Source organism: Penicillium robsamsonii (genome assembly GCF_028829455.1).
Source record: "Penicillium robsamsonii strain IBT 29466 chromosome Unknown utg000003l_segment0_segment0, whole genome shotgun sequence".
Taxonomy (NCBI): Eukaryota; Fungi; Ascomycota; class Eurotiomycetes; order Eurotiales; family Aspergillaceae; genus Penicillium; species Penicillium robsamsonii.
Genome location: NW_026643221.1, coordinates 2,040,907 through 2,061,219, shown reverse-complemented (window position 1 = coordinate 2,061,219; position 20,313 = coordinate 2,040,907). Strand labels below are relative to the sequence as shown.

The following is a 20,313-nucleotide window of genomic DNA, read 5'->3' as shown; positions in this document are numbered from 1 at the left end:
AACGTTGTAAAGCGACCCCGAGGCCTTGAAATATTCTAAACCAAATAGCAAGTACTTTGCATAAGACGAGCACACACATGCACGGTGCAACCGAACCCAGCCAAGGATAACCAACTTCCGCCAGAGAGAACTGCGTAAAGCCAACATTTAAACGTCGGTCTCTCTCTTAAAGAAAAGAAAAGAAAACATAGATGAAAATAATAAAACACCCGGGGACTAACATCCTCGTCCGGCTAATAAAAAGGGTCATAAAAATCGTATTTTTGTTTCCCGCTCACTCCACGGTTTTGCAACCACACTCGTAGGTGATCACTAGGACAACCCGTAGATTCAATCCTCTGTCTTGATGTATTCATTCCTGTCTCTGATTTATCCCACGGTGTGCGAGAACAAGAAGCTAACTGACTCGCCGTTGTGTGTACGACGGCATGCCTCTGCCAATGTAGGGCTGATATCGATCGTATGGATCTTGTCGCACTGCTCTTGCTTGTCACCCAATGGGACAGTGTTGCTGACGATAATGCTGCGAGGAGAGAGTTAATTAAAATGACTCGTTGCTAGTATCCGGGCGTGTACATACCGCTTGAGGCAGCTACCGTTCAAGTTCTCGATCGCCTTGCCGGACAGAATACCGTGTACAACGATAGCGTTGACTTCAGTGGCACCGTGCTGCATGACGGTTTCGGCAGCCTTGGCGAGCGTGCCGCAGGTGTCGGCCATATCGTCGACGATGATAGCGACCTTGTCCTTGACATTACCGACAAGGACCATGCGCGAAACCTCGTTGGGGCGGGCACGTTCCTTGTGAATAAGTGCGAATTGCAAGTCCAGGCGGTCAGCAATGGCAGTAGCACTAACAGCAATTTAAATTAGTTCTTCTACATTCCCCCGCTATAGTGATACATGCGTAGTATCGAGGTAGGTACAACTCACCGCTTAGCACCACCAGCATCAGGGCTGACGATGACACAATTGCTGACATCGAGGTTCTCACGGATATACTTGAGCATGCTGGGCTCGGCATACAGGTTGTCGACGGGGACGTTGAAGAAGCCCTGAATTTGGCTGGCGTGCAGGTCCATAGTGATGACGTGGTTGCAGCCGGCGGTCTGGAGCATGTTGGCCATCAGCTTGGCGGTGATGGGAGCACGGCTCTTGTCCTTCTTATCTTGACGGGCATAAGGGAAGTTGGGGATGACGGCTGTGATGCGACGGGCCGAGGCAGTCTTGCAAGCGTTGATCATGATCAGGAGCTCCATGAGTCCATCGTTGATATCATTGGGTTTCGTCGATTGGAGAATGAAGACTGCGACAAGTCAGATATATATGAGTGGGGGTTATTGATATCATGATGAAAGTGCGATGCACGTACCATCTTCATCCCGCACGCTCTCTCCAATTGTGACACTGGTTTCTTGATTGGAGTATTGCAGGACCATAATCTTGGTCAACTCAATACCGAGCCTGATTCATAGCGCTAGAATTAGCCGGTTACCCAGTCTTGACCTCGTCGATTGCACATACCGGTCAGCAACTAGGTTGGCAAGCTCCGGGTGACTGTTGCCAGTCAAGAGCTTGATGGAGTTGGCCGACATGATGTAGGGCTTTGTGAAATAGTAAGAAGAGAGAGTTTCAATTATAATGAACTCAAAACACACTCTTCTCCAAGATGACCGTGTTCGGCTCAAAAAATCCGCGGCCCCGCATGCCGTTTTTTCTATGCAGTCCCGTGACGGACTCACCGCCTGATGATATAAGCCCCTTGGCCAAGACCTGCCGGAGTATGAAGTTCTACTAAAGAGATACGTAGCGGATTTGAAGGAAAAGAAATAAATGCAGCAATCTAAGTACATAAAGAGGGCTCTAGAAAGAACACGGTTGACCTGCACTTCAACCGAATCCCTTACCAGGTGCCCCAGTTTTCATCTTCTCGTAAAGAAACTTCTCGCTGGCCTATACCACCAGCCTTCCATACTCTCCGCATTCGTCCCCAATAATAAGAAAATCCCGTAAGAATCGAGAGAAACGCCATACTATGCTTTGGCTTGATGAAACCATTCCCACGCCATAGAATAGGACAACAGTCTAGGCAAACCCGAAGTACTCACTGCCAGTCGTTACGGCCGTGTAAAGGCGCTGACGGAGATCTTCGTAGCTTTCATACTCAGGAAGATCAAGCTCTGTTAGAAAATAGTTAGTAAATTGCGCTAATGCAGCTAAGAGATGCGGAGAAAGACTTACGGTTGAAACATGTATGCGAGCTGGGGAGGCGATCTTTATGGCCATAGTCGCGATGGATGTTGAACTTGCTCACACCGTTCATACCCTCAAGCTCCTTGAAGCCATTGAGAGGAACCTTACTGGTTCCAGTGACGAACTGCAAAAGCTTGGCACGCTCCTCCTTGTCGAATGAGCGGACGGCACGCCAGAACCACTGAATCTGCGATGAGGACGCGGAGTAGTTGTGATACTCGGTGTTGTTCTTCCACTCGTCCACGTCGATCTCAGGAAGACCAGAAATCAAAAGTTCCAGCTCTTGCTCGTTGAAGATGGAGATCAACTCGGGAGGAATGATTTCATGGAAACCCTTGAGGAAGTTGTCCAGTTGCTCGCGAACCGACTCGACGAGGCGATATTCGACTACGCGCTGAACGTACTCCTCTTTGTTCTCCTGGGTAACGGGAATGTCGTGGCCACCGGGCTTCAGGTCAATGACCTGCTTCTCGCCAAAGGCATCGGTTTCAATGGCAAATGTCTCGGTAATGATATCAGTAATGTCATTCTCAAGCATCCAAAGAAGTGATTTGTAGTAGTCTAAGTCGAGCGTTTCCATATCCTTGATGGACACGGCTCGTCCGAGGATGTTCTTGTAGACTGCTCGGCTGAAGTGGCAGTCGAGGACACGGCCTTCGTACAAGGCCTTACCGATGATCCGCCCAATGAATTTGAAGAACATGAGATGCTCTGAGTTGACTCCACTAAGGCGGTTAGGGTGGAAGGTAGTCCGATCAGCGGCGACAGGGATGAACAAGGCGTAGTTGGGGTTGAACATGCCACGGGCAAGGACCTGGAACCATTCTCTAGTGACACCACCAGCGTCGACACCCTCCTCGCCGTGGAATCGTACATTCAATTTGCCATACTTCAACTCATCTGCGCTCTTGAAGTACAAGGACTTGAACGAGTCAAGGAAAACCTCAGCTCTGCGCACAGAGAGCTGAAGAGGAGGATGAGGGTGGCGAGGCTCGGCACCGCGGGAGTGAACACGACGAGTAAAGTAGTTGCGCTTGTTGTCGAATTCCAGGACCTTGGGGTTCTTGACCAATAGGGAGAATGTGCCGCTCATCAGGCGAGGGTTCTGGCGAACGAGCTCATTGAGAATCTTGCGATGTTCTTCGGTGAACTTAAAGAAGATGTTTTCCATGCTGAGACCAGCATCAGTTTGGGCGCTGTTGACTGACAACTCACGGCTGCCACGAGACAGCGGCTGATCCTTCAGCGTGGTGTTCTTGCAGACGACCATCAATGCCTCAATGAGAGGGAGGAGGATAGTAGCCACGTTCAGCATATTTTCCTTCTGCCGGATGACAGTCAAGCAGTCACTCAACTTGGTCCAAAGTGGGCCGAAAGTGGCGCTTTCATAGAGTTTCTTGAGCACGTCCTCCTTGGGGGCGGACCCAGCCTCAACATCTTTCGACTTGTCTGCTCGTGCTTGGTCAAACAGATAATCAAGTGCGGTCAAGATACGTAGCAATTTCGCCTGGTCGGAGCTAGCTGGGGAGAACTTAGCCAGAGCAAGACCTTGCATGTCGGTACCAGTCTTGGCCTGGTGGATATGAGGGAGAAGATCCCCCAAATCACTCAGGATGGTATCGCTAAGGGCCTGTGCTTGAGCAACCAATTCATTACCGATCACGTCTCTAGCCCCAGGAACAGCAGAAAGGTTGTTGATGGTGGAAAGCGTATCGCGGAATATCTTGCCATTGCACTCACGAGCCGCAAGGATTTGAACAACCAGTCGGAGGTTGTGATCTGGAACGATAGGAGGCTCGATGGTTCGTTTCTTGCGCTTCTCGTCCTCGGCGGGATTTTTGGAATCTTCAGATTCCTTAGCTTCAGTTGAAGTAGCCTCTTCACCCTCTGCGGTCTCTTGACCAGGAGCTCCAGGGGTTTCCACAGTGGGTAGCGGAGCATCGGTCATGGATGTGTCCATACTGGAATCGGCAGCCTCAGCAAGTTGATCTGCAGATGCTTCGATTTGAGATCTCTCGGGCTTCTTGCCCTTGCCATCTTCCTGTCGCTCCTTCTCGCGACGGAGGAGAACAGTCAATGGCTGTGTGATGCTGCTTAGGAGGCTAGACAGTTGCTCCATACAATTAGGGCTTTCCATTATCAACTTGCGGTCAAGTAGAGAAAGCAATGCATTCAGAGCGAACTTGTTAGCTCGGTTTTCTTTGCCTTTGCCCTTGCGCAATGACTTGAGTTTACCAGCTGAGGCAGAGTCATGCTCCGTCAGGAAGAACCAAGCAATGTGAGGGTTGAACTGCGAAAGGAAAGACAGTGCAGCGATACATTGTTGGATGACCATAATTGGTGTCACTTCACTGCTGACGCTCGAAGCAGTCTGGATAGCGAGGGTTCGCTTAGACTGCGGTGTCTTCTGTGCTCCTGGTGCCTTTGCACGCAAGGAAAGATGAGAAAAGCTGCGTTCAATCGCAGTGGAATCAACGCTGCCATCCTGCAAAATCGAAAGAAGAACGCTGATCACTTCACTTCGATTCTGACGGTTCTCACAAACATTGTGAAGAATATCGTTCAATTGATGGCGGGCGTTGCCTTGCAGAGGCATGAACATCAGGCGTAAAAGGGTTGCAACGCCAGCCTTGTCGAGCATTTGAACAATTTGACGTCTCTGCTCTTTCTTCGGCTCTTGACCGGCGGCAGGCTCAGTTCTCTGTCGGTGATCAATTGCACTCATGTCACCAAACTGGGCCATGCGTCGGCCGCTACCGCCCATACCACGGGCTTCAGTCAAGTACTCTGGACCCAAGGTTGCGAGAACATCCTCGGGCTGATCGGCCAGAACAGCCTGGCGCAGAGAGGGATCGAGAGTGGCAAGGAAGCTGACAGCATCCATTTCTTCTGCTGGTTGAGTGCTAGAAGCTGTAGCGCCAGCACCACCAGCAGTGGCCGCCTGTCGTCGCGCGGTCTCACGTTCCCGCCGGCGTCGATCGGCTAATTCTTGTTGTAGCAATTCTTCACGGATCTCGGCAGGCAAGGCCTCAAGGAATTCTTGGTTTATCTCAGTATCCTCCTCACCCGCGGCGGCAGCCTGGGACCGATGCTCAGCAAGCTGCTGCATGATGACTTCCTCGCGAAGTTCCTCAGGCAGAGCCTCTAGATATTCTGAATCAATCTCTAGACCGGTGATGTCAACTTGGCGGCCCCTGATGTTTGTATAGACTCGACGAGTAGGTTCAGTGGGCTGGGCTTCGGGTTGAGTAGATGGGCCAGCGGTTTCAACCGTAGTATCGGTTTCTTGGACGTCTTCCATGGGCTCATCGACCCCAGCAGCTTGGCGCTCGGCTTCCTGTTGTTCTTTCTCTGCCTGCAGTCGGGCGTTTTCTTCCTCCTCCTTTTGCTTGAGCTCGCGCTGTTTTTCTTCAGCGGCAATACGATCTTGGCGGTCCTTTTCAGCCTTTTCGGCTTGAAGACGTTTGCGTTCCTCTTCCGCGAGCTTCTGGCGCTGCTTCTCCTCCTCGATGGCAGGAGGAACCAAGAGCCTTAGAATGGAGTTGATGACGCGCTGGGTCCGCTCAACATACTGGCTGCTGAAGATAATGCGCGCCTCTTCTTGCCAGCGGTTTCTGGTGGTACCAAGGCCAAACTTGACAGCAGTGTGAGGGTCGTCGCCGCGAGTGCGAGTTGGAGGGCCCGCGCCTCGAGGAATTCCAAGCATATCCTGGATACGACCAGGCAAGACTGCCCGTCGGTCGACATGGACATGAATACCATCAGGGCGAGTGACAACGCCGAAACCTGGCGCCGCCTGTCCACCAATGGCTTGCATAATTGCATTCATGAAGCTGATGGGGCTATCCATGGCAACAACCCGGCCACCTGCAGGGTCAATAGACTGGCCCCAATCGGCGAAAGGATCAGCCGCAGCCCCACGAGGTGGAACGGCAGGATCTGGGCGGTCAGTCCGGACAAGAAGAGGATTAGTGCCATCGTCGTTGCCGCGGGACGGTATTTGGGTTCGGTGGACACGGTGATAAGGCTGGATAGGAACAAGGCCGGATTGGCGACCCGGCATGATTTCAGTGACGGTAGCCCAAGCTGGTGGTGGGCCTCCGCGGAAGCGGGATTGGGCATTTCCTCGGGCCATTGGAGGCTCATCGCCTTCCCATCCCCATGGCTCAAGAAGATCATCGTCTTCTAAATGAGTCAGTAACAATGTGAGAAAATCGTTAGGATAGTTGGACTCACCTTCCATATCCTCATAAGATCCTTGCTCCTCATCGAAATCATCCATGTCCTCGTCAAGTTCATCCATTTCGTCTTCGTCTTCAACTGGACCGGATGTCAGCAAGGTTGGTTCTAACAGCGGCACTGGAAGTTGCCTCAACAGCCTAAGGAGGGACAAACCATCTTCGTCGAGATCATCAAGAATTTCTTCATGAATGTCACCACCTAGGGCATCTCCATGGAGATCATCAACACCTGTACCATTTAGGGCACGGAATAGGTCACCAAGATGTTGATCCTCACCTTGGTGTCGGGTGGATTGTCTGATGTCGGCCATTTCATCCTCGAATTGGTTCATCATCTCGACCTCCTCTTCGTCTTCGGTCATTTCTTCGCTTTCCCATTCGTCCTCTTCCCCATCTTCGAGGCTTTCGTTGTCTCGGTCACCACCGATTTCTCCGTCATACATGTCATCATGCATGTCCAAATGGTCGTGGTCTTCATCGTCATCGTCCTCGTCATCGTCATCATCTTCGTCGAGGATGACTTCGACTGCATCACCGGAAAGACCTTCGATTGGACCCATACCATCGTCATCTTCGTCGCTGACGACTTCTCCATCATCTTCAGCGACATCCTCGTCGTAGTCCATTTCTTCGTCATATTCATCATCGTACATCTCATCGTCCTCACCCTCCGATTCTTCGGTGCTGCTCTCTTCCTCGTCGTGACGAGGCTCTAGCATGCCAAGAGTAGAGTGACGGAAGAGGTCAGGTGTTTCTTCGCGTTCATCTTCCATGTCAGAAACGGAAGTTGCCGACGAGATCTCATCATCCTCGTTATCACCTTGGATATGGATGTCCGAGTTCTCGCTCAGAAGTACAGCAGTTTGAGTAAGTTTATTCAGCGGACGAAGAATATACTTAATGACACGCCTGGAGGACGGGAAATTCAAGTCGACATCGGCGACTGAAGACGTGAGCGCGGGGATAAAGTTCTTTTCGAACATGGTCTTCGCGAGCTGTCTGGTTGAAGTTGGGAAGCCTGCGTCGTTGGTAAATGAGTAGCCGCTGAGCATTTTGTCGAAGAGATCAGCAAGAGACATGAGCTTTGAATACTTGGCATCTAGGGGTTCGGTAGAGGCCATGGCATCTTTGTAGGTCCGGAGAGCATGCTCCAGCACAAAACGGCGGACAAAAGCAAGCTCAGGCTCATCCTCTTCATACTTTGGGTCAGTACGACGCCTGCCAACACCGCCAAATTCACCGGTCTTGGTGCAAAGCGCAACAAGCACTTGCATAGTCCATGTGGAGGTGATGCTGCGCTTTTTGAACGCCAAACTTTCATCGTGATCCATAGTACCAAGGGGAACAAGAACGTTCAACAGATAGTTCAGGACGCCAGAGCGTGGTTTGGAGGGCGTAGTGGCCAGAGGATCAGCTTTGCGGGAAAAGTTGATGAACTCGACCTTGGTCCGGTTGTAAGAAGAAAGAAGTTCTGTCAAGCACTGAAGGAGCAAGCAGCGGTAGATGTAAATTGGATGGTCATCTGCTTTGAACTGGGGCTTCTCTGCCTTCTTGGAACCGCGAGATGCATGGGCTTCGGTAGTGCTCGAAATTGAAGGTGTTGGGTCGTCCACAGCCATCTCAACATCAGTGTGAGTATCGGATTGGTCAGCTGCCTGCTCTGGGAATTCAGGACCAGCTTCTTTGTCGTCCACATCCTTGTAGGACAGAAGCTCCGAAAGCAGGTAATGAATGACACCATCCGGGTTCTCCACAATTGGGGCTTTAAGTTCGGCACCCTTGCTTGGGGTCTTGCCCTTGTCCTCCTTGCCCATGTCCTCCTTGCTCATGTCCGTGTCTTCGTGGGCAGGTGCTTCGGCTGCTGTAGATGGTTCTGGTTTGTGCTCTTCGAGGAGGATACTGGGTCTTCCTCGCTTTTGCTGCCGATCTTTGTCGGCCTTCAACCCAAGAACCTGTGGACGTTGATGGTTGTCATATCGGACCAACCGCAGCTTTTCATTCGTAACCTCCACAAAGATATCAGGAGCTCTCAGCACGAGGTGATAAAGCTGCCGTACATAGCCGTTCGTGTCAATCTGACGGGCAGTCTTGGACTCGAAAGCGGCAACAATTTCACTCCTCATGATCTGCCGGATAGTAGCTTCGTCCTCGACGATGTGACGAAGGATGAGCATGAAGGCGCTTTGAAGTTTATCATTAGTAGCACTGGAAAGTTGCTTAACCATCACAAACAAACGCTGAAGGTTTCGCTTCTCACCAAAGCAGGCGGCAATGCTACGCTCGCGAGTGAGAATGACAAGAACACGGCAAATAGATAGCGCTAGTGTATCGTCCTTGCCCACTCGGGGTAGGATCTCGACAAGAGATTCAAATAGCTGAGTCTTCTCCTCGAGCGAGACAAGGGGTTCGTCTTTAAGATGGGCTGGTTCGTCGCCGGCGGGGTTAGGATCATCAAGGTTCGGCAGCTTCCAGGCAATCTCTGGAGGCTGACAATCATCAGACAGCAGCTTCTCGAGAATAAGCAGGACATGTCCAACCCAAGGGAAGGTTTCTTGGTCAGGCTTCTCGGGTGTTGGGAGCTTGATAAACCCAAGGAAGGTCGAGAAGCAATCTTTGAGCTCTTCAAGAGTGGCGCGGTACATATCAACATCTTGAAGGGTCAATGCGAGAATGTGTGCATAAGCCGCAATCTTTTTGCCCGCTGTTTGGAAGTTCTCCATTTGCAGGGAGACTAGCGATTGAACGAGGGTCTCTCCAATGTCTCGACGGAAGTTGACGGGCTCGCTATGCTTCTTGATAGCCGAGGTGATCAAGTCAGACAGCTCGAAAGAGACGTCATGGTGTTCGTTTAGAATGTCCAGAGCTCGATCGATCAGGTTTGACCGAATGTTTTGCCTCTCTGCATCCAGGTCTTCGACCGTAACCATATGGCGACGCTTGGCCGGTTCTCCCTGGGATGCCCCGGTAGGTTCAGAAGAGCTTGCCCCGATATTACGACTCTCGGGTCGACGCTGGTTCGATGACTCGCCTTGGTCATCGCTATCCATATCATCATTGTCGTTGAGAACATTGTCCAGAGCTCTAGCCAACCCATCGTGCATGTCAGAGTCAATATCACCTCCGGGGACAGGAGGACGTTGTAATGCATCAGGCACGGGCCGTCCGGTGGCTTGAGCTAGAAGCAATTGTAGTGCTGCAGAGCGGTGGTCTAAGAGTGCATTAGCGCCATGGAAAGGTTGAACCTCTCCAATACCCTGATCCTCGAGGGAGTCGATGCCAGAAGCAGACTCGGGTACTCCAGTTTTGATATCGCCGGGACCCGGGGGGATTCTGGGAGGGGCTCGTAGCCACTGCTGCGCTTTGCAGTATTCTTCGGCCGCCACCAAAAGATTGTTACAACGATAAAGGGCTTCTTTGTTAAGATCAACATCCATGTACCCTTTCTCAAGCAAGGCAGTTGCTCGTTCCGTGTGGACAACGAATGGTTTCTTGGGCATATCTACCAAGAGGGGCGGGGTATCTGCTTTACGAGCCGCACCGGCCTCGTATTCACCATCCAAGGAGCACCGCATAATATCAATCAACAATCGGACAATCGGACTCGATGACTGGGTTGCAAAGTCAGAGTTCCACATGTCTTTGGCCATGGGCAAAATCTCCATGCGAAGTTCTACCAGGAGTTGACCTGGCTGGAAGTAATCGGGACGGTCTCGGTCACGTTCAGGGTGAGAAGTCAAGGCTTGTGTCTGGCTAGAGTCCACGATGAATTTCCCAGCAGTGAGGTCTGCGAATAACCCAAGAATGATCTTAATTCCACCATACCCGGATGCAAGCCGGTCAGCAAGCTCTTTGTCCTGGTCGGGGATGGACTCCGCAGATGGGAGGGACTTGATGTCAGCCAAGAAGACATCACAGATGTCTTTCAACACTTTAAGGCCGTTGTTTTTATTGAATGAAACAAGAACTGAAGTCAAGTAGTTCGGACTAGGACGGTCTGCCGAGACTTCATAGAGGAGGTGCGAGAAGTGAGAAAGAATAACAATGAGATACGCGAACCGGTGCTTAGGGCTGTCACTCGAATTGGCAGGGTTAAACTGCAGTTGGCGAAGAACACCTGCAGCAATGGCGTCTGATACCATAATAGCATTCGCCTTCTGTTTCTGCAGCGGATCTGTGCGTCTCTTGCCGATAATACCGAGTCCGAGGTTGTGCAAGAAGCCCGTAATCGAGGTTGGCAGAGCGCTTAGGAGGTAGCGAAGCGTACGCGCATTCTTGAAGGCAGGACTTTGCTCATCGACTTCGGTGTCGTCTTCCTTCAGACTCTGGCCTGGCTGAGCCGGGGCAGTCTCTGGTGCACCAGTGCCCTCCCGTTGAGGATCAGCGCCAGGCATTGCTGAAGGCTCCTGGGGGTTCCCAGTAACCGGAGCAGCCTTCGACTTTCCAGAGCCTTGCTTTTCAGCAGAGGCCTGTGTGGCTTTGAGCCACTTCTCGGGGATGTTCTTCTCCAGCAAAATTCCTTCCCACACGCAAGAAGCAAGAAGGTTGCTCAATGAAGAGATCAGGGAACAGTAGTGGTCCGCAAGGTTGGCTTGGCCAAAGATGGAGGTAGACTGACCAGGTCGAGTTTGGTACAGTGGCGACGCGAAAACCTCGCGAAGGACGTCGGTGAGGAGAAGAACGGCATTCAAGTGCCTCACGAAGAATGTGCCAGATTTAGCAGCCGCTGTAGGCTCAAGAGCCGGCTTTTTAGAGTCTGCTGGCTTAATCAATTCTGTAAAGAATCCCGATCCAGTGGGCGCAGTCCAAAAGGCCGACAGATTGTCCACTGCTGCCTGTGCGCGTCGAACGAGAGATGGGAGGACAAGGTGAGGCTTCGTTTCCGCAAGCATGTGAACAAGGACAGTAATCTCTTGGTTGGCGTTGGTGCTATGGAAATCAAATGCCAAGCTTTGGAGAGTCGCAAGATCTAACAAGAACTCTGTGCCGCCGGCCAGGATGAAGGATGTGCAGTTTGTCTGATTCTCGAAGAAAGCACCTAGGAATCGCAACGCTGGGAACAGGTAGTCCGTAGCTGAAAGACCATGATCATCCTTATCTTTAGGCTCGAAGTCGGGGCCCGGCGAAGGAAGAACATGATCCAGATGACCAACGACAAGCTTAGCGCCGTTAGGAAGAGTGTTCACATTGAGCTGGGGAGCACCAAACGAGGCAGGGTCGTCTATAGACGCATCAACGGCTGTGCCGATTTCTCGGAACAATGAAAAGACATCTCCTGAAAGAGTTGCTTTGCCGTCGGCGTCTTCAGTCCACATCTTCGTGCCCATACCTAGCTCCCATGCCTTGACTCGCCCCAGAATGTTGACGCGAGCAGCCATTACGAGAACAGCAGACATAATAGAGGTCTTCAATGCCGGGTGGTGTCGAACAAGCTCGTCAAAAGTCGTTCCCAGCGAACGAACCAGTTCTGGGTCATCCTTCAGGCACTTGACATGCTCAGGGTTCTCAAAGATCTCGAAGAAGCTTTCCAGTGCATCGGAGGACTGGAAGAGGTCCAAACCAGAGGAGTTCAAGCAGATGGCTCCAAACGCACCAGGGATACAAGCAAGAGCATCAGCGGCGGGCATGATGCCAGGTGCGAGAGGTGTATTCTGGGGTCTAACGATGGCATACTCGCGATCTTTCTGCTTTTCCTCGGACTGGGTGGCGGCTTCGGCGCTGGGCGGTTGAGTAGCCGGTTCGGCTTCGGTCTGGGCCTCGGTCTCGCGGTCTTCGAGCTCAACGACCGCCGGCTTCTCCCGCACCTGAAGTTCACGGCCCATCACAGCAGCAAGAAGGCTCTTGCTGAGGCCAGCCTCGGCGATGACAGCATAACTAGTAGGCTCGTTGTGGATGAAGCTGCTGAGAATATTGACAGCATTGCTCCAAACATGCGAGCCAAACACACGAGCATTCTCGAACACAAGGCGAAGAGAAGTCAACAGCTGAGGCGAATCGATCAAGTTTCGCAGAACTCGGTCGAAGCCTCCGCCATTGTGCTGCATGATATGGTTGACAAAACGGAACATCCAGCGCAGAGTCTGCTGCTGGAAGTAAGGGATTTGATAGTCAACCGAAGGATTCTTGTATTGAGCAGGGAATCCATCCCCGCGATTGACTTTCTCAAACGCGGTCTTGGTCTCATGGTCAATCAAATCAGACATGGCGTCGAAGCCCTTTGCTGTTGTCAATGTACCCAGTGCATCGCGAACCGCGTGCACAAATGTGTCAAGGAACTCCATAATTCGGGAATAGACTCGGCGGGATTTTTCAGTCCGCAGATTCAAAATATCAACAAACATGGGAATCAGACCGGCTGCAACCAGAGTCTCCGGTGTACGTGTGCTCGAGCTTGGGAGAGTGCGCAGGAGTGCAAGCAAAGCATCTCGCCACTCATCGAAGTAGGCATCATCCGGATCATTGTTCTCAGGGCCTAGTTCATTGACCATTTTACGGGTCAAGAACATAAGAATACCGTGATTTACATTGACGCTCAAAGCTGCACAGACGTCAACAGCACGAGCCTTGTGCTTGGCCAACGCATCCAGAGTCTGGATCGCCAAAGTTTGGACAGACCGGGAGACCTCGAGGTCACCACTGGCACCGAGATGAACCACTTCAGCAAGCTGATAAGCAAGTTGCAGACGCTTCGGTTGTTCCAGGTCCGATTGAAGAACCTTTGATTGGAAGGTACTCTCGGGCTGGACATGGGCCAGGTTGGTGACTGCCAGTGCTTTGATGGAAAGAATCTGTTCTCGCGTGGCACGCGACTCTGTCAACGCCTTTGCCACTCGGAGCTTTTGAAGCAGCTCATATTTTGATTCGAGGGGTAGATGAGGCAAGTTAGCTGCAAGAAGGTCTTCCACCTTTGCGGTTGAAATTTTTGAATGGGGAAGCTCTAGCACTTTGCCCGCTCGCGTGGCCTCTTCTGCCTTCCCACCGACGGCAGCCGGTGATTCATCTCCATTCGAGCCCAGGTTGGAATGAGGAGTTGGGTGTGTTGCACTACGTCGCAATGGGGTTGGCGTGGTTGGAACGTGAGAGTGCTCTGTCTGGCCAAAATCGGATGCCGTTCTGGCCTGTTCGGGACTCGAGGGATAGTAGAGAACTCGGACATCTCCCCATTCTTCCCAGCCGTCGGTATCACGCACGAGGGAAACCAGTTCATTGGCGTTGATTTTAGTCTGGGCTGTATTTTCCTTCCCCTTGGTTAAAACGGCGGGAGATGCGGCAAACGGCGTTTTACTAGCGATGACTGGACGGGGGAAAGGTGCTGCGATCTTCTGCAACTTTTCGAGGTCAAGAGCATAGTGGGACTGTAGTACGGACTGCTGATGAGTGCCACGCTGACGAGAGTGGTACCGTTGGGCTAAGCAAAGAGACAGCCGCAATGTAGATTGTAGGAGAGAGAGTGAGGTGGTATTCAACAGATCACCCAGACGGTCGCTGCTGCTGTACAGGCTGCGATTCCCACATTTATCGAGCAAAAGACGAGAGAAATCAAGAACTGCTTCCACAAGCTCTCTATCTCCATCAGGGCCGTATCCCAGGGCATTCAGTTTGGCATCAACACCCTCTGCGGGTTTCTGATTCTCGTCAGCCGAGTATGATTCCTCCAAAACACTTCGAGTGAACAGCTGGGTCTGAGGGCCAGTATTCAGGAAATATTTCTCCACGGCTGAGGCCAGGATCTCATCGAATCGGTCCAGGACCTGGATCCAATGGTAGAGATCACCGCGTGGGAACGGCCATAGCTTGGGGAATGTGTTGAGAAGCGACGGGAGCTCTGGAACGGGAATACTTGTGGCGCGCGATATGAATTCTTGCAAAAAAGGTGACTGTGATGGAAGGAAAATTTTTTAGTTGGGTTGCACATCAGGCTTCCAGAGAGAGTAACTTACGATTGTAGCCTCATGCTTTTGGCTAGCTACCTTCTTAATTCTCCCCATGATACCGATCGGTTGACCAGTCAAACATGAGGGAGTTAAGAGATTCCAGGAGGATTGTCTCCTAGAGAGGGTAGAGCGAGAAGGTCGTTAAAGACCGATGTCGCGGAGAAAGCGCGAAGATGCCTTATGACGTTTTTGGTGCTGCTTTGCTGCCTCAACGAAAATCGAATCAACTCAACGTGATGAACACCTGAGCAATATTTCTCTGTCAATAAAACGCAAATCAAAGAGATGCTCGATCGAATTTAAAATTCAATGAAGGATCTTTGAGTAAGAAGCTTCAACTCTGAGAGCTGAGAGAGATGAGATATCGGAAGTCGGTCAAATAAGGGAAAACGGGTGCAGGTCGTTATCCCTCAAGATCTGACGTAGAGGTATTAAGGATGTCAAAAGGAAAAGATGACAGGAAGGGGTGGTTTGATAGAAGAGAAGAGAAAAAGGACGAGCAGCGTGAAGAGAAGCTGCCGGCAGAAGCCAGAAGGGCGGAGCCGTTGATTTCCCCGCTGGGCCTCAGGCATCTCTTGTCTTTTCCAACTTCCAACTTCCAATCTTCAATATGATGCAATTGTTGGATTCTATCTTATGTACAGAGCAAAATACAATGGAATCTACTTGACTACAGTCTTTCAACTATTTTTGAAAAATGTGGGACTCCAGGTTTAAAAGCCAGCTTCGATCTTATTGATGCGCGGTGAATCACACCGAGAAAAGTACATGCACACTATACAAACAACCAGCCATAAACATTACAAAGATCTTTCAAACAAAACTCAACTCCTTTGCAATCCTCGTATATACAGGCTTTACTCCTTTCTAGCAGGCAGATCTCCGTCCCATTGGATTTTCATAGTCGCTGGGAACGGAGTGAAGCTACTGTGCTTGGCATCCATATACATGGCGATTCCTCCCAGTCCATTGAGCCTCTTCAGATGGCCTTGGGGTCCAGGAGCGCGACGGACATTATCCAGTCGCCCAAGCACCTTAAGCATAGTAGAAAGTGCAAGAGGACACATTTTAACGCCCAGGCATTCATGAGGACCGAAGCCAAAGTGAGTGTACAGGCTCATATCACGGTCAAGACGGACCTTGTCGGGATCGGGGAACGCAACAGGATCACGGCCTGCAACAACCTATATTTCGCATGGTCTGTTAATATCTGAATGTGGACAGAAAAAAAAGCGATACCAAAAAACTTACCAGGTTGCAAATGATCTCCTGGCCAGCTTTTAAACTGACCTTCTCACCGTTATCTTCGACCACAGTTGGCTGGGTGACGAATCGTGGCAATGCTACCGAGCATCGGAGTCTCGCTCCTTCCATGAAGCTGTATACAGTTAGTATGGCCTCTTAGATCCTAATTAGGATATGAAGAAACTTACTATCGCACAAGGAGCTCGTCGGCCTCAGGAGTGTCCTCCCTAGACAAGCGCTGGATCTCTACCAGATGCTCCGCCGCTTCTTCGGAGAGGTAGTAGTCGATGCACTGGGAGAAGAGCTGGCCTTGATTGGCAACCAATGCACCTGCCGTGGGAAGAATGTGAGACCACACAATGTCCTTAACGGGCAACTCGCTGTCCAGCAAGCGTTGGATCATGTGCACACCATATTCACTCAAAATGTCATGGCGGTGTAGGCGGTTGACCAGGTTGGAAATAAATCCAGTCTTAGAAACGAGTTCGACGTTGGCTAGCGTCAACTCACCCAGCTCCTGTGCAACATTGCGAGCAGTCTGGCAAAGTTGGAAAGACTTGGATACGTCAACGTCGTAGAAAATACTAGCGAAGATCACGGCTAAAATCTGGTACAGCTCCTGCTCGCTGAACACACCTCTTGGGTTTGACTCTGTCTTGAGAGACAGAGAGAAAACGTTGGCACAGAAGTGAACTTGGGCGAGAATGGCAACATCACGAACGAGGTCGACCTGATTGACGCCAGCAACCTTGAATGAGTTTCGCTCGAGAAGTTTCAAAGTAATATCCTCGTAGAAGGCTTTCACTTCCGATTCCCACTTTTCACGGTGCAGAGCAGAACCGATCATCTTTCGAGAAGCTGCGTTGGCAGGGAGATCACCCGACAAGGCGAAGTCTCGGCCGTAAGGACGACCGCTGTTCTCCATCAAGAATTGGATCTTCTCACCCCACACTACCTTGAATCCTGCTTGGTCTTTCAAGATCTTTGTGCAAGCAGAGTGGGAGTTGATGAAGAGGGCCGGGGCTTTATAAAATGGTCGGTCAAAGCTATAGGTCTTTACCTTACCAAGACTGGTCAAGATCTTCTTGTTCTCATCAGGGACAACCATCGGGAAGTGAGCGTAAACTGAGTCGCCACGGAAATGATTAGGGAAGGCCTTCAGGACCAGTTTGTAGAAGACTTGACCGCCATCAACCGAGACATCATTGTTGATCTCATTGAATGCCCAGTTTGTGAGATGCTTCGGTGTGAAGTCAACAGTATAGAAGCGATCGCCACGAACCAAGGCAACTGCATCTGAGAGAATGGCCCTCGAGGTCGTAAAATTGGTGCACAGACCGCTACCCGGGGTCATGGCCTGTTTAGCCTCTTCGACAATGAGGCCAGGGTACAACTCAACGAGGTCGGGGTGGTCATAGAAATGCTTAAGCTGGTTCGCGATATATGGGTCTGGGTTGATCTCTTCGAAGGTTTGATAAGACGCCAAACCAAAGTATTGACGGAATTCGTTCAAGGTAGCCAAATTCCAAGAGCGTGCCTGCTTGATGCCAAGAACCTCGATGCTTCTGAAGACATCCGGCACATTCAAAGCTCCGAAAGCTCCGGCAGGATCCTCAACACCCTCCTCAAAGATCTTGACCAAATCATTATCGTCGAATCTCCCATCTGCTTGGCGTGGCAATTTGGCGAAAGGGCGTTCTTGGGGATCCGCTGGGAGTTTTGATTCCCATTGGCGAAGACCCCCTGTGAATTGCTGCATGCTAATATCCTTCGGATCCTGCCCATCGAATAGCTCTTTATACAGATCCTGTGACCACTTGTCGTCCCGAGCAGAGACACAAGAATGCCAGCGATATACAAGATTGAACTCGGCAGATACTTGGTTTCCGGTAGCCTGGGCAGGTGCCTGGCCAAGCAAACCATCCTTTATCTCCGCACGGGGATCCAGACTCCATATACTGTCAGTTCGGTTGACGTTGAGAATGGTCCGGACATAATCCTTCAGAATGATGTTAACATAAAGACCACAAGTAACCAGTCTTGCAGTCTGGAAGAGGTCGTTATCCCAGGTGGTATAAGCTTGAGCATTTGACTCGTCCGGTTTCGTGAAACGGCCACCTTCATTGATAGCTGCCAATTGGGTGACAACCGAGTTGTGGAAACGGTTGAACATGATGAGAAGGACGCCAACGCCCGGTGGGAACCCCAAGACCCGCTTGGTGGAAAAGCAGTCAGGTTTCAACTTTCCATCCTTGAATGTTCTGACTGTATCTTGTTCTTTCTGATTGTTACCATAAAGTGGAGACAAGTCCAAGTACGAGGATGTCAAAGATTTGGATTGGTCCCTGGGGTCCGTCTGGAATAAGTCTGAGAACTGTTAGCTTCAATGATTCCGCTATCTCTTATTGCAGAGATCTCAACCAACAGGCAATAACTTACCATGAATGATAATAGAGGCAAGATAGAATAGCACGCTAGAAATCTTGTTCGGGTGTTCCTTGAAATCCTTCCGGGCCAAGAGACTATCGAAAAGAGCCTCTGGCTCTGGGAGAGAGGCAGACTGCATAGTCTTCGGCCGAACAGACCGTGCATACGGAGTGTTAGCAGCACCAATCTGAGGCCAGAAGGGGTTCTTGGGCTATTTAGCAGATATTCTCAATTTTTAAGGGGACAATTCCTACGTTTCCAGATCCATCAGCCTTCCGGTATGCCGCATCGCGTCCAAGATAGCTACATCACTAGTCAGCCACTAGACATTTTCACACATACCACCAGCGCATTGCATGACTCACGAGGCAGGTGGGTGCTCTAGATCCCCCCATAATTGGGCGAGAAAGGTATTGGTCAGCTCCTTGCCATTTCGAGATGTCGAAGGCAAGCCAGCAGCAAGCTATAGATGAGTTAGAGCGTGAACATAGCCAATTCCTTGCGGAAACACAAACCTGAACCACGCGCTCCATGACATAGTCTCTGTCATTCACAGCCTCACCCGTCACGGCACTTTTGGCAACGTCCGCCAAAGTCTTAGCATCTTTCAGGTCAAAATGAAGCAGGTCCTTGGCAAGGCCCGTCACAGTTGGCGCTTGTATATAGCTACCATCGCCAGTTTGGGTGGGCAAGGGCCGCAAGGCTGCACCCACAACTTGCTCAACCTGAGCAATCCTGCTGCTGGAATTGGACTCGTTCTCAGACATATTGAATTGAGATGATATGATACAATAGAATAATATATAAGAAATTCGAGTGCAAACTGGGACTGATCTGTTAGCTTCAATGTCATGGATACCAGCAGGGTGGTATTTTGCGACTAAGTGTTTAAGGAGACCTTGAACGGGGGCCAAATAGTTCAAGGTAGAAGTGGAACAAGACAAACAAGTAAAACAAGAAAAAACAATAGTGTAGCGACTAGTAGCTTACCGGTATATGTCAAGCACGGTTGGATAGGGTGAAATATCGAGGTAATAAGGTGGACAGCTTGGCAACAACTCAGAATCGCAAACCTGTATATAGAAAAGCAGCAAAAGAAACAACAATCACAGTGTAGTTAAGAAAAGAAGAAGTGCATGCGATCATTTCGGCGGAAATGAGATAGCATATTATTATAAGCTGTGGAAGCACGGAGTAATCCGAGAGCCATCAGCCGAGCAATGCGTACGGCTGAATGGACCTCACATCCTAGAGGTTCAGCCGCGCCTCCATTTATCATTCTTAGCGTAAGGTGGACATCCTGGGAGAAGAGTAATGCCCCACTGCTATAAGCAATTAATTATCTCTGATTCGCCCATGCTTATCCCCCGTCGAGTCCTACGGGATTTTTGCCTAGCCACTTATTGAAGGGGCCGTGGTGGATGATCCAAAATACGAATACCTAGTTCAACTAATCGACACGAGCTATATTAGCACATGCAATAGCTCTATTTAATAGTTTTGAAAGATGTGGTCAAAACTGCGCACTATGATTGGAGAAATGACAGCGGCCAAATGGGTCCGAGGATCTGCAACTCAGGCTCTGGAAATAATAGTTTCTTACAGAAAAAAATACCAAGAACAACGGCAGGTACCTACAGATCCTCAGTGAACTTCGAAGGTTTGGCCCGGTTGAGGCGTTGATTGGCGATGCTGTTTGGCCAGACTGACCGTGTAAGATGGAGCTGAGACCTCCAGGGCTAGACGGGCGATTTCATTCGATTTTGATTTGACGTTACCTTTGATGATTGCAGTACTAGCTTGTTTTCTCAGCTTTCACAAACCAACACTGCCTTGTAACGTTTGTGCCCCACTGGAATGCGCATTGCGCCTCGCTGCCTTTTAGCTTCCGGGGACGGGTTGCTCCAGCTGACAGACCAGATAGCCGAGGAAGGTATATAACCTTTGTTGTCCCAGTAAACAATGGTATTCAATGTGGCCTTCTGAGGAGATACCACATTGAACATGATGTGCCATTGGTGGACAGGCTAGTCCAATTTCCGAGGTAAAGTGAGTGCGGAAGACAAATATTCCGGAGCAACAGGCATAAGACATAGCCACGCGCTCAATTGCCAAGATGCAATGATTGTACGACTTTAATAAAAAAAAAGGCAAACCCGCATGTCCTTGTTCTCAGTAAAAGCTGCCAAGGCAACCTTGTAAGGCCATTACTGGGA

The 20,313-nt window shown here is 50.5% G+C and overlaps 2 protein-coding genes across 2 annotated transcripts; both read right to left on the bottom strand.

Moving 5' to 3' along the window:
* Positions 1 to 345: 345 nt before the first annotated feature.
* tom1 (E3 ubiquitin-protein ligase TOM1) lies at positions 346 to 14,479 on the bottom strand (the record flags this gene model as incomplete). Its single annotated transcript, XM_057229769.1, has 11 exons — positions 346 to 523; positions 581 to 853; positions 934 to 1,306; positions 1,373 to 1,464; positions 1,525 to 1,604; positions 2,122 to 2,180; positions 2,242 to 6,438; positions 6,490 to 6,573; positions 6,649 to 6,877; positions 7,079 to 14,368; positions 14,432 to 14,479. 11 exons carry the CDS (start codon positions 14,477 to 14,479, stop codon positions 370 to 372), a joined length of 12,879 nt encoding a protein of 4,292 aa, XP_057084859.1. The 3' UTR covers positions 346 to 369.
* An 803-nt stretch (positions 14,480 to 15,282) lies between these two features.
* Positions 15,283 to 18,864, bottom strand: N7447_005506 (peroxidase/cytochrome P450 family protein; the record flags this gene model as incomplete). Its single annotated transcript, XM_057229768.1, has 7 exons — positions 15,283 to 15,609; positions 15,677 to 15,803; positions 15,859 to 18,037; positions 18,110 to 18,302; positions 18,352 to 18,400; positions 18,463 to 18,560; positions 18,613 to 18,864. The coding sequence occupies 7 exons, from the start codon at positions 18,862 to 18,864 to the stop codon at positions 15,283 to 15,285; spliced, it is 3,225 nt and encodes a 1,074-aa protein (XP_057084858.1).
* Between the last annotated feature and the right edge of the window lie 1,449 nt (positions 18,865 to 20,313).